At 40.3% G+C, this 14,225-nt stretch overlaps 1 protein-coding gene across 1 annotated transcript in view; it reads left to right on the top strand.

Annotated features, from left to right (window-relative positions):
- LOC125240113 overlaps positions 1–14,225 on the top strand; it is a 99,090-nt gene that overhangs the window by 39,293 nt on the left and 45,572 nt on the right. The window contains 7 exon segments of the mRNA XM_048147959.1: positions 428–553; positions 991–1,164; positions 2,216–2,414; positions 2,914–3,044; positions 3,460–3,552; positions 3,915–3,959; positions 4,411–4,554. Of these exon segments, the coding sequence (XP_048003916.1) occupies positions 428–553; positions 991–1,164; positions 2,216–2,414; positions 2,914–3,044; positions 3,460–3,552; positions 3,915–3,959; positions 4,411–4,554 (912 nt within the window).

Below are 14,225 nucleotides of genomic sequence, written 5' to 3'. Positions count from 1 at the left end.
CTGGTTAAGTAAACCTTTTGGTCAGAAAAGACACCAAGTGTCGCGGTTACAGTCCAATATCAGATGACAATTAAACATATTAAACATATCATTAAAACTAAAGTTAAATCTAAAAATAAGTAAATACTACATAACAAACTATACCTATATGCATATAAAAATACTTACCTACCTACAGTGATAATCCAGTCATAAGGAAAATACCTCTTCCAGTAGGTCGGCTTGCGGCATGGACCCCATGACACTGGCGGCGTTACCTCTTTGTATCGCAAGTAAGATACGTTGACAGAGGTACGCGCCAGCCCTGGGGTCCCTGTCCATATCAGATGTCGTTTAAAAGGTCTACGATGATGAAGCTTTCATAAAGATTCCGTTTACTGGACTTTTTATGTCTTATCTCTTACTAATATGTGAATTACGTATTCAGGTGCTCCACCTCGGCGGCGGCAATGACGCGAAAAAGAAAAAAGTGTTCAACAACATTCGCGACAACAGCGACCCCACCGAGATATGGGACATGGTGGGCGAACTCGGAGACGGCGCGTTCGGGAAGGCAAGTTATTCTAATTGTATTACTACTATACGATGTGACTGGTCCTTGTTGACCGTAGTATTCTCCCAATTGTCCCAAACGTGCGACTACACGAGAGAACACGTGCGAGAATCGAGAATCTCTTTGCTGCAAACAAAGACGCTGAAGTTGTAGGCATATAGTATATTGAATAGTATGGTATAGTATAGAGTTATCAGTCAAGATTTTCGAATGCAGCGCCATCTATTATTAAGTTACGACAACTTTTCATGTGACTTTCCATGCCTTAAGGTTCCTTATAAATAATAAATATAAATATTGGGGACACCTTACACAGATCAACTTAGCCTCAAACTAAGCTAAGCTTGTACTATGGGTGCTAACTCACTGCAAAGCGATTATTTCGCGTCACCTTTTTTTATCCATAGCAAAAATATTTATTGTTACGTATGTCACAGGTGTACAAAGCGCAACACAAGACCACCGGGCAGCTCGCCGCCGCCAAGATGTGCGTTCTCGACAACGAGGACGATCTAGCCGACTTCACGGTGGAAATAGACATCCTCAGCGAGTGCCGGCACCCTAACGTGGTGGAGCTGCACGAGGCCTACTTCATAGACAACAAGCTGTGGGTGAGTAAGCTACCATCCACACTCATAAGACGCATGTCTTGCGGCGCGCAACGGACGCGCGTCTTACGTCCTTCCTATACAAAATGTGCTGAGTCTCCTCCGTTTTTTGAATTACATTCAGGCGGCGTGGCGGAGACGTCCGTTGCGCGCCGCGAGACACGCGACGCCTAAGTGGGGACGCTGCCTAACAGCACAGTACCATCGACAACACTGTTAGCTGTACATTTGTAATCCTCATTACAAGGGCATAAAGTCTATCGATGGTTAGTTAAGTGTGTTGCTGTTAGTTCGTGCACACTATAGGGAAGCATTTGTTCGGCGGTGCAGATTCTGAAGAAACGCCCTTGCACATGCACATCCTTGCAAAGTGCCCATCCCTAAAGGCTTGGCCAATCAAACGGCGCGCGCGAACGCGGCGCGTGCGCGGCCCAATGTCGGCGTGACTCGCGCCCCTACACCATGCGCGCGCTGAAGGTCGCTCATTCCTTCCGGAGCCTTAGATCAGAGAATTTGTTTGTTGTTTTTCTATATCCATAATCGCAATCACTACGCACCGTGCGTTGCCTAACGACCAACTGTGTGAGTGAGCGCGGCGCGGTGCGCGGCAGAAGCGGGGCGCGATGCCGGCGGGACGCAGTCTGTTTGACGTCGCTAACCTGTTAGCACATGCTACGGTCGAGCCACGCGACCGCGGCGCTGCGTCGCGCCGTGTTTGGCCAACCAAGCCTTAATGCATACACGTAATATAAAATAGACGCGATGATAGCGCGGGATATAATCACTCGCTCTCTCTTTTATTTCAACGAGAGCTACTATCTTTTGTTTGTTTCTATTGGCGATAGCTTATCACTTACTCGCTTTTGGTGGGACCTATGCCTAAGTATGTAGTAACAAACTTCAAGAAGTATACCAAACGCACACTGCCATAAAACTAGTCCATTGCCCGTTGCCCGTGCCACGCGACGCACAGAAAGGCTCACCTATCAGACTATCTACATTTGATCCTCACGACCGCTGAACATTTTGTAACCGACTGTTCTTTACTCTCCAGATGCTACTAGAATACTGCGACGGTGGCGCCCTCGACTCAGTAATGTCCGAGCTCGAGAAGGGTCTCAGCGAGAAGCAGATCGCCTACGTGTGTCGTGAAATGACGCGCGGCCTCGAGTTCCTGCACTCTCGACGGGTGATCCATCGCGACCTTAAGGCCGGGAATGTGCTGGCTACTATGCAGGGCGGCGTCAAACTAGGTAAAATACTGCAATACTGTAGCTTAAAATCTCGGCCACACATGCGCGTTTTGATAGCGTAGGCGGAGCGTCAGCGGAGCGCAACGATAGCGGTGCGCCGGACGAACACTGTCGTTGCGCCCAGCGGACGCCGGCGGGAACTAACGAGCGCGCATTGCGAGCGGAATGCTCGCGGATTGCCCGCTATCATTGCGCTCCGCTGACGCCACGCTATCAGAACGCTTTATGTGTGGCGGAGGCTTTAAGGCCGGGAATGTGCGGGCTTGTGTCCTGAAGGCCAGTAAAAAAGGTCGATAAAGGTCATCAACTGCCCTTAGATCACTTGTTCTACCAGTTAGTCCCCAAACTTTCCTAGAGAAGAAAAGCTTTTTACTACTCCTTAGTAATTTTTTGAGGCTTGGATATGATCTTTTGACCCGTCTGGCCTGGCAATCAATTCTTAAGTTCTTAACCCAAACCTCTTTGTTATGATTTACTAACAAAAGCTTATGTTTCACAGCGGATTTCGGCGTCTCTGCGAAGAACAAGTCCACACTACAGAAGCACGATACTTTCATCGGCACGCCCTACTGGATGGCGCCCGAGGTGGTGCTGTGTGAGACTTTCAGAGACAACCCCTATGATTTCAAGGTCAGTTACACATGTAAACTTTGGGTTTCCGCAAACCAGTTGATGCGAAATCGGCTCTAGTCGACCAAAATATCGCTCGTTAGTATGAAGACGCTTGTATGGAACCAAAGAGTATCGCGTATTATAGAGAGTTACTGTCAAAGTAAAATGTGTAATCACAGTGCATAGACTACCATCTCTCGACACAAGCTTAAAACTTTTGAACTTCAGTTTTAACAATTTCTCCACCTCTTTACACTCCACCTCTTCAAATATCTCCACTTAAAAGATCACGTCAATTCATCGCTCCGTTTTACCGTGAAAGACGGACAAACAAACAGATACACACACTTTCCCATTTATAATTGTATTTATGTATGTATAACGTTTCTTTCTCTTTGTATTCTAACTACATAATCACATTTATTTTCCTCAGGTGGACATCTGGTCGCTAGGCATCACACTAATCGAGTTCGCACAGATGGAGCCACCCAACCACGAGATGACGCCAATGCGCGTCCTGCTCAGATGACGCCAATGCGCGTCCTGCTCAAGATAGTCAGAAGAGCGAGCCCCCACGACGCTGGACTAGTCAAGGTAAACTGCTGTTTCTTGAATGATGCCTGAAAGTGGAGCATCATGTGGAAGAACACACCTTCAACGATTTCATCGCTAAAGCACTAGTCAAGGTAAACTGCTGTTTCTTGAATGATGCCTTTGAGCATCATGCAAAATATAGGGTAAGAACAGAAAGTGGAGCCACGCTTTCAACGATTTCATCGCTAAAGCACTAGCCAAGGTAAACAGCTGTTTCATGATGCATGATGCTGATGCAAGAAACTTGAATAATGCCTTTGAGCATCATTCAAAATATAGGGATAAAATAGAAAGTGGAGCCACGCCTTCAACGATTTCATCGCTAAAGCACTAGTCAAGGTAATTCTTATGGCGCAATTTCATTAGTCGATAACGCGTTCGGTATACAGCATACGGGGAGTCCCCGCAGGTTATATAACAACCAATGAAAGTGGTGCAATTTAATTGGTCGCGGATGATACCGCTATGCTGTTGCTGATACAGCGTAGACCTGTAGAGAGTAGCGTAGCTAACATGCGCGAATCCAGTCAAAACAGTCCCCGGTCAAAATACTAATAGATCACGTTCACTAACTCAAACAGAGCGAGCAGAGGCCGCGCGGCACCTCGAACCATTCCGGTGTGAGCCGACCCTTAAGACCAGTGGTCCGTTTCTCGAAAGATACAAGCCTTGTATTGCAAGTGTGTTTCATACGATTTGTCAGTTCGCGCACTTGTAATACACAGGCTTGTAGAATCCCGTAGAATCCCGAGTTCTGGACACTATTTCTAATTTCTCTGCTTTTCCTCAGGACCCTGAAAAAAGGCCAACATCCAGCGAGCTGCTCAAACATGAGTTTGTCTCCGGCAACCTGGACTCCAAGCCTCTCCGGGACTTACTCCTCGAGTACCGGGCTGAGGTGGTCGAGGAAGAACTGCTGGACGATGACTCTGAGGTAACCATTATATATATATCTTCTTGTAATGGTTATTTGTCAGCACTGAATCGAAGAATTTGTATATCAAGATTAAAGAGCACTGCCACAGATATGACTCCGGCGACCAACGAAAGGCATATTCGAACATTAAAATTCACTTTTGAAAAGCTTTTTCAGTGTGTTATCTGTGTCTGAAAATTGTATATAAAACATTGAATAACCGTATCGTAATCCTATCCATAAATATAAAAAGATCATACCATCCCATACATTAAAATGCCACCGCCTGAGAACGCGCATACACTACACCACACATAGATGGCGCCACAAAAATGCCTTCCTTCGGTATGATCTTCTTATATTTAATCTGTGTCCTATCGTAAACAAATATGAATTTATATACTACAAGGAATTATTTGAGATGAATATGGATAGATAGATAGATTAAGTAACTTTTCAGTACAGATGGTGCTTTTTTTACGCACTAGTGCGAGAAGTGGTTCATTATATGGCAGGTCGAAACTTCGGAGGCTCATCTGTACTGAAAAACGTCGTACGATACACGTGCGAAAAGGAAATTCGTAACTCGTGTCGATTTAAAACGCTCCCTTCGGTCGTGTTTTAATTTATCGCCACTCGTTTCGAACTTCCTTTTTTACGCACTTGTATCGTAATGTACTATTATTCATATCCACAACACAACATCTTCTTCTTCTAACTTAAGAGCTGTGCTCTTGTCGGTGGAGCAATCTCCAACTCGTGCGGTCTTCTGCCAACTCCTTCACCTTCTGATACGACATGACCTGAACCTTTTCTTTAATTTGGGTGAAATAGTTTCTCCTAGGTCTTCCTCTTCCCCTCTTTCCTTCTACTTTTCCTTCTACGATGTTTTTGAGAAACAGGTCGTGTCGTAGCAGATGTCCAACCAGTACGCCTCTTCTGTTTTCTATTGACAACGTTTCAAAATTTTCAATGTCCCTAAATCGAAAACCATTTCGAGATATACGCTTGTAGATCACATAAATATATTTTTTAATTTTTTTCCCGTAGTTTTAGTATAAAAAAATCTTAAAAATAGTTTAAAGGGGAAGTGACGTCAAATAGCTGATTTAGAGCTGCCACTATAACAACAAAATCTTCCAGTTGGGATGTCACTTGAGTTTGACAGTGACACTTATCACAGTTCGTAGCAAAGATATTAAAAATTTCATGGCTTAGTCTATGGTTCGTAGTCATTGACAGTGACACTTGACAGTCAGACATACCGGACTGTTTGAGCTGACTGTTAAAACTTTTTTTTTAGAAATGATTTAATCGTTTTCTTAGGTGTATGAAACAACACATGTGACGTCACGAAGCTGCGTCTTGACGTTTGTAACTTACGCTCTTTCTGCTCGAAGTAGTAATAGAAAGGGATTTTCTCATTAAAATAGCAGTTTTTGGAAAAATAAAAAAATACGTGTATCTTTTAGTATTGAGCTCTTTCAAATCAAACAATAAAAAGTAGTACTCAAAAATATGAAATGTTGTCAATTGTCTTTAATATATTTCTTTTTTCTTTAATCCTATCTAGAACTCTAACGTTTGATATTTTTTCTGTCCAACTAATCCCTTCCATTCTCCGCCAGCACCACATCTCGAAGCTTTCCAATCTCTCTCTGTCTCTTTTCGTCATTGTCCACGTTTCACAGGCGTATAAGGCGATGCTCCAGATATAGGATTTAATAAAAAGTTTTTTTGTGGTAGTACACATTTTCGATTTGAAAATGTGTTTCTTATTGTTGAAGGCTTGTTTAGCTATTGCGATTCTAGTACTGATATCTTGGCTACATCTTGATTTGTTATTAATTATACTTCCGAGATATTTAAAGTTATTGACTTCTTCTAAAACTGTGTTGTTAAGCTTAATTGGTCTACTTCTCTTTTTAAATTTGGATGCTGTTAAGATCTTTGTTTTCGACATGTTAATTTTTAAACCTGATTCCTGAAATATTGAGTCCATCTTTTTAAGCAATAGTTCTAGTTGATTGCTATTTTCTGCTAATGCTGCTATATCATCGGCGTAACGTACGAAATGTATCTTACTCCCATTGAACTTGACTCCTCCCTGTTCCTTCTCTATTATTTTGGTGATGGAGCTTTCTATGAAAGCGTTGAATATCAATGGCGAAAGTGGACAGCCCTGTCTTACTCCTTGTCTGATCTTAATGCTTTCCTTTTCTTCCCCTATCTGTATTAAAGTTTCCTGTTCTCTATATAATTCATATATTACTCTCCTATCTCTGTAATCTACTCCTACTTCCTTGAGCGTTTTCATCATAAGTTTCCAGTTTACTTTATCGAAGGCCTTCTCTAAATCTATGAAAGCGATGTGCGTACTCAGGCCCAAATCCATACGTCTGTCTATGATCATCCGCAGTGCTAAGATAGCCTCCCGTGTTCCTTTATTTTGTCTGAAGCCGTATTGATCTGGTCCTAACCTTCGTTCAATTTTTTCTCTTAATCTATTTTGGATTATTGTTATTAATATTTTAGAAGCGTGAGATATCAAACTTAAAGTCCTGTGTTCCTCGCAGCGTAGTGTATTTAGCTTTTTTGGCAGTGTAACTGTTTTACTTACTTGGAAGTCTTTCGGAATTACTCCTGTTTTGTATATTTGATTTGTTATGTCATAAATTTCGTTTCTCAATATATCACATTCTGCATATTTTATTAATTCTATGTATAGACCGTCATTACCAGCCGCTTTTCCGGTCTTTATGCTTCTAACTGCCAAATTAAATTCTTCTTTCGTTATTTCTGGACCTAAGTCAAATTCCGTTACGCTACTCTCTGCTTCTAAATCGTCGTTTTCCAAACCGTCGCCGTCATATAAACCTTCAATATATCTCTTCCATCTCTCCACAATTTTCTTATTATCAATAATTATACTACCGTCTTCATCCAAAACTGCTGTACTTCTTGATTTATAATTTTTATTTAGTTCTTTTATTATGCCGTATGCCTTGTCTGCTTTTCCTTTTTTCATGTATAAATCTATTTCCTTACAACTTTGTTCTAAATAAAAAAACACAACATAAACAGGAAAAAAAAGAAATGTGAGTACACCGCTTAACTTAACTAACCAAAGAAAAAAAGAAACAACATTATAAAGAAACATGTGTCGTGGTACAAAAGGCGCTGGCTCAGCGTTGTGATGTGGCAAGCCACATCGCTGGTATTCTGCCAGTACCTTAGAAAAAAAAGTAATTAAATTAAATAAATAAATATATATATATATATATATATATATATATTCGATTATTCCTATGACTGTCGATATCATGATTTTAATGTTCATCTCAGATAATTCAGTAATACTGGATATAAAAGTGACAATAACCTTACAATCTTATATTTAGTAATATTTACATAATTAATTACCATCATATCTATTCAAAACATATGTAAAAAAATGTTACAACATAATTATTGTATTTCACTAACATACTAACACTGTGTTCTGCTTCTATCGCACGCTTACTAACATGGGCTTTCCTTGACTAAACCGATTTGCGTGAAATTTAACACGCAACAGACAAAGTCGAGGAAAGGCAAGCAAAAACGGGAGCAATACCAGAGAATTGGTTAGTATTTAATTTTGATAGTTTTTAGGCGAATATTATTGCACTGTATTTTATTTATATGTATGGATTTGTGATATTGATATCAAATTATGATTCAGTAAAATATAGGTACAAAGATATGTAACACGCTCTTATGCAAATAAGATGCCCGTGTGGTGACAGGTTAAGGGACTATCCACACACAGGCTAGGCGACGCATGTCTTAAGGCTCATTTTGTATACGAAGGACGTAAGACGCGCCTCAAGCGCCGCGTCGCTGGGGCGCGCCGCGTCGCCTGGGGCCTTACGTCCTTCCTATACAAAATGTACTGAGGAGACGTTTTTTAAATTACACTCGGGCCGGGCGGTGCGGCGCTGACGTCCGTTCCGCGTCTTAAGACATGCGTCGCCGGAGTGTGGGTTGCCACTAAGCATTTCATCACCGCCTTTCTTCCCAAAGGCGTCGTAGAAGTTAATTACTGCTACTTGTCAATAGATGTCGCGACGAACGAAGAGTAATGCTCACCAATTTTTAGCTACTATTACAGTCGCCATTAGATATATAAGAGCGCCCGAGGTACTCAAAAATATCTGAACACGCCTCTATTGCCTAGGCGTTAGAGGCGTGTTCAGATATTTTTGAGTACCTCGGGCGCTCTTATATATCTGATGGCGACTGTACATTAGTATTAATCAGTATTCTGTTTTCAATTCCTTTTGCTTGTAATATAAATTGTAAACTGTTCTAATATTAAATTTTTGGCAGACGAGACACTGCTGACACCTAGTATCGAGTAGTGGTACTGATAATTGACGCTATTTGACTCGTGATTGACGCGTGATTGTCGCTAGATGTCACTATAACTATGCCTATACAAATAACTCGCATTTACTGATGTATAGAGTTACAACTCTTCCCTTACTTATTCCTCTATGTTTGTAACCATATCTAATTGTAATATACGAGTCCATATTCGCTTTATGTATTTCACATACTGTCAACTATTAAACTAAAAGACAGTGAAAGTACTTGTTTCAGTTAGAACATCTTATTAACTGTCGGTTAATTAAAAAACATATGGAAAAAAAGCTTTTTCAATTAGTAATGATTGTTTTCCTGATGCTCGTTTAGGAAAAACCGCGTGAAGCACAGAATTCGGAGCTCTTATTATCTACAATTTGATAAGCTCACTCTCATAAATGAGGTAAATTAAAGTTCCAAATATCTTGTACTTAAGGCCCATTAAACAATATTTATCATTTAATCCTTTGAAATTGAGAAATTGAAAGTAAAACGAACTCAATTTTGTCTTGAAAATACATTGAAACAAGTGATCATTTCTCCGAAAATCTACATGTTATCGAAGTTATTTTAGTATATAAATAATCTGTACAATCTGCTTAAATTGCTGTTATCCATTTGTCGTTATAATATTATATAATGATTTTTTGCCAATTTTTTGAAAACTAGCCTTCCTGTCGCTATTTGACCGGCGACGGACGCCTGCGATTTCAGTGCCGCGCCGGAGCTCGTAGAGGTGAGACGTATGTCACTTCGCTCTCCGAGTTTTGATCGCAAACGTCGAGAATATTTATCGTTGTGTGGGTCGGACGCCTTATTTATACACGGGCTATCCTCGCATTGTGTGTGTGTAAACAGCGACTAACGAATTTGATCCTAGATCCGTAAATATTTGCTTTTGTAATATTTTGTTATGTTTGAATGTTAAAGTATTACAACGTTATGATGATAAATATATAAAAATTACAATACGGTCAAGATGATAAGACACATCAAGATGGTACTCGGGATCTGATGATGGAGCCAGAAGGTGGTCACCAGTACCAGTGAACCATGTAAGTAAACGACTTCGTGTTTAGGCTCGTTGGGTTCGTCTCAACAAGACCTTTGACAAGAGGTGGTACTCAGGGTCTGATGATGGAGCCAGATGGTGGTCACCAGTACCAATGAACCATATAACTAAACCCAGAGATGGGGAAATCGTAATCGATTCCGGATTACACGATTACTTGATTTTACTTTGTAATCCACTACTGGGTGTCAGATTACTTGTAATGTAATCAAGTGAAACGGTAAATTACCATTACATGTAAAGGAATCACTAATCATCTATATAATAATTACTATTACCAATAATTCGGAATCATAGTCGATTCAAAATAACTGAAATTATTGACTTGATTACTTTCAGATTACAAATATGTAGTACCTCAGATTGCTGACTGTCACTTTGACACAAAAGTCATCATGGGTGTCGTAAAATAGGTTTTAGGGGTGCTGATTCCAAAATTAATGACCAATGTGGAATCTGACATTGCTGACTGTCACTTTGACACAAAAGTCGTCATGGGTGTCGTAAAATAGGTTTTAGGGGTGCTGATTCCAAAATTAATGACCAATTTGGAATCTGACATTGCTGACTGTCACTTTGACACAAAAGTCGTCATGGGTGTCGTAAAATAGGTTTTAGGGGTGCTAATTCCAAAATTAATGACCAATGTGGAATCTGACATTGCTGACTGTCACTTTGACACAAAAGTCGTCATGGGTGTCGTAAAATAGGTTTTAGGGGTGCTGATTCCAAAATTAATGACCAATGTGGAATCTGACATTGCTGACTGTCACTTTGACACAAAAGTCGTCATGGGTGTCGTAAAATAGGTTTTAGGGGTGCTGATTCCAAAATTAATGACCAATGTTCAATCTGACATTGCTGACTGTCACTCTGACACAAAAGTCGTCATGGGTGTCGTAAAATAGGTTTTAGGGGTGCTGATTCCAAAATTAATGACCAATTTGGAATCTGACATTGCTGACTGTCACTTTGACACAAAAGTCGTCATGGGTGTCGTAAAATAGGTTTTAGGGGTGCTGATTCCAAAATTAATGACCAATGTGGAATCTGACATTGCTGACTGTCACTTTGACACAAAAGTCGTCATGGGTGTCGTAAAATAGGTTTTAGGGGGTGCTAATTCCAAAATTAATGACCAATGTTCAATCTGACGTTGCTGACTGTCACTCTGACACAAAAGTCGTCATGGGTGTCGTAAAATAGGTTTTAGGGGGTGCTGATTCCAAAATTAATGACCAATTTGGAATCTGACATTGCTGACTGTCACTTTGACACAAAAGTCATCATGGGTGTCGTCAAATAAGTATCCGAGGGTGTTTGAAAACTAATGACCAATTTGGAATCTGACACTGTTGACTGTCACTTTGACACAAAAGTGATCATGGGTGTCTTCAAATAGGTTTTCATGGGTACTGGTCTCAATATTAATGATCAATTTGGAATCTGATATTGCTGACTGTCACTTTGACATAAAAGTCGTTATGGGTGTCGTCAAATAGGTTTCCAGGGGTACTGTGCAATGTCAGGTTCCAAATCGGTCATGACTTTTTAAATCATTTCATTAATTTTGGAATCAGTACCCCCTAAAAACTATTTGACTACACCCATGATTCCTTTTGTGTCAAAATGACAATTAGCACTGTGAGATTCCAAAATAGTTATTAATTTTGGAATCAGCACCCCGGAAACCTTTTTGACGACACCTATGACGACTTTTGTGTCAAAGTGACAGTCAGCAATGTCAAGATTCCAAATCGGTCATTAATTTTCAAATCAGCACCTCCGGAAACCTATTTGACGACACCCATGACGACTTTTGTGTCAAAGTGACAGTCAGCAATGTTAGATTCCACATTGGTCATTATTTTTGGAATGAGCACTCCCTAAAACCTATTTTACGACACCCATGATGACTTTTGTGTCAAAGTGGCAGACGGCAATGTTAGATTCCATATTGGTCATTAATTTTGGAATCAGCACCCCTAAAACCAATTTTACGACACCCATGACGACTTTTGTGTCAAAGTGACAGTCAGCAATGTCAGATTCCACATTGTTCATTAATTTTGGAATCAGCACCCCGCAAACCTATTTGACGACACCCATGACGACTTTTGTGTCAAAGTGACAGTCAGCAATGTCAGATTTCACATTGGTCATTAATTTTGGAATCAGCACCCCCTAAAACCTATTTTACGACACCCATGACGACTTTTGTGTCAAAGTGACAGTCAGCAATGTCAGATTCCAAATCGGTCATTAATTTTTAAATCAGCACACCCGAAAACCTATACTCGTGGTATATGCACTTGAAATGTGAAAGTGAAAATGCTAGAATGACATGTAAACCAAAAACAATTTGAGTGACATATAGAAGTAAAGTAATAAGCCTGGAATCGAAGTAAAGTGGAATTCAGATTACTTAAGTACTTGATTACCGAGGAATCCATATTACAGGAATCTATATTATACCGATTCCAAAGGAATGGATTACAGAGGTAATCATAATACAGCATTACAGTAATTTTCATATAACAAAAGCAAATATTTGGGATGGGATCTACTTTTATAATTAATTTTTTAAATAAATTTCACATAACTGATATTATTTTGCGCTACATTCTAGTATTTTCGTACAAAATAATGTTTATTAGAAATCAAAAGTTTATATCGAGATAGTAGATTGTGGTTGTTATCAAAATTCCATAGAAAGGATCAAGATTGTTTTGTCCATTATTGTAGTGCGAGCGAGTGATAAGACGTGCTAGAAAGGGTCGGCATATTGGGCTCGCGCGGCGGGTAAAATACCTAATTTCGCCCGACGCCGAAATGTTATAACGCTCTTAACCAAGTAACCACTGTACTAACTTATTAAGGCCGGTTTTAGTGTCACTCGGACCAGTCGGACCGTCCGCGCGGAGCGATCCGCGCGCGGCGCGACCAATTTGTATGAAGTTGATGTTGCCGTCCGCGCCTCTCTAAAACGCTCCCTGAAGTTAACACATATAAGTCTAATGCGGAGTGCTCCGCGCGGTCGTTCTTCGTGACCACACCTCGGACACTAGCGATCCAATATATGAAAGAGGCGCGTTCCTAGCACACAGCCTAAGCTCGTGTAGGTGAACGCGTACCATGCTTGTAATGACAGGTCGACTGTTTGCGTTTTTGACAGGCGGTAACTGTGAGGTAACCGAGAGGGGGTGGGCGGTACTTTCAGCGGGGAGCGGGAGTGGCCATACTGTACGATAGAACACTTTATTATACTGTGGCGTGACACTAAAACCAGCCTAACACTTGTATTATATCTATCATAATAACGTTAATGTGATGTTTGTGTCGCAACGTTGCATGCGAATCGGACGCCCAGCCGCGAGAATCTCCGCCTGCGTCGAAGGTACAACCTTATGATTAAGTTTATAAGATACTAGCCTTTTTCTGCGGCTTCGTTCGCGTTAGAAAGAGTCAAAAAGTAGCCTATGTCACTCTCCATATTTTCAACTATCTCCACTTAAAAAATCACGTCAATTCGTCAATCCGTTGCCGTGAAAGACGGACAAACAAACAGACACACACACTTTCCCATTTATAATATTAGTATGGATATTCGCATGTGTGAGTCTGTTAACTGTGGTACAATCACCGGCAATATCGTACAAAAAGAAGGCTTCATAAATATCTGGCACTTTCAGAATTCAGATTAGTGAAAGTTAACAAAAATCTTTCGATGTCAGTTTTATGACGACAATTTTAAGCATGAAATTTCAATAAAAATATTGCTTTTGTGTTATAAAAAAAAATATGAACTTTTGTAGGTTAAAGTTCATATATATATTCATACGATTATTTCGATACTTATTTTTGCACTTGACTGTACCAACTGTTTTATCATGTTGTAGGACCTACAATCTACATTTAGAACATGATAAAACAGTTGGTACAGTCAAGTGCAAAAATACGTATCGAAATAATCGTCTCATAAATATGGTACTACGCTCTTATTACACCGGACTAAGATGCTATAAGACATATTTTTGAGTAAGATGTGTACACCCATATTTTTACACTTGACTGTACACAAAACTGACATCGGGTTAATTTTTCTTAACAACTGTCACTAATTTTAGGTCCCAATGGGCTAGTTTCCTATACTTAAAAAGGTATACTTTATGCAATGCACGAAATAAAGTACTACATAATTAGACGAAAA

The sequence above is a fragment of the Leguminivora glycinivorella genome, chromosome 26, assembly GCF_023078275.1.
Source record: "Leguminivora glycinivorella isolate SPB_JAAS2020 chromosome 26, LegGlyc_1.1, whole genome shotgun sequence".
NCBI lineage: Eukaryota > Metazoa > Arthropoda > Insecta > Lepidoptera > Tortricidae > Leguminivora > Leguminivora glycinivorella.
The sequence above is the reverse complement of the archived record's forward strand: the minus strand, read 5'-3'. Positions and strand labels throughout refer to the sequence as shown.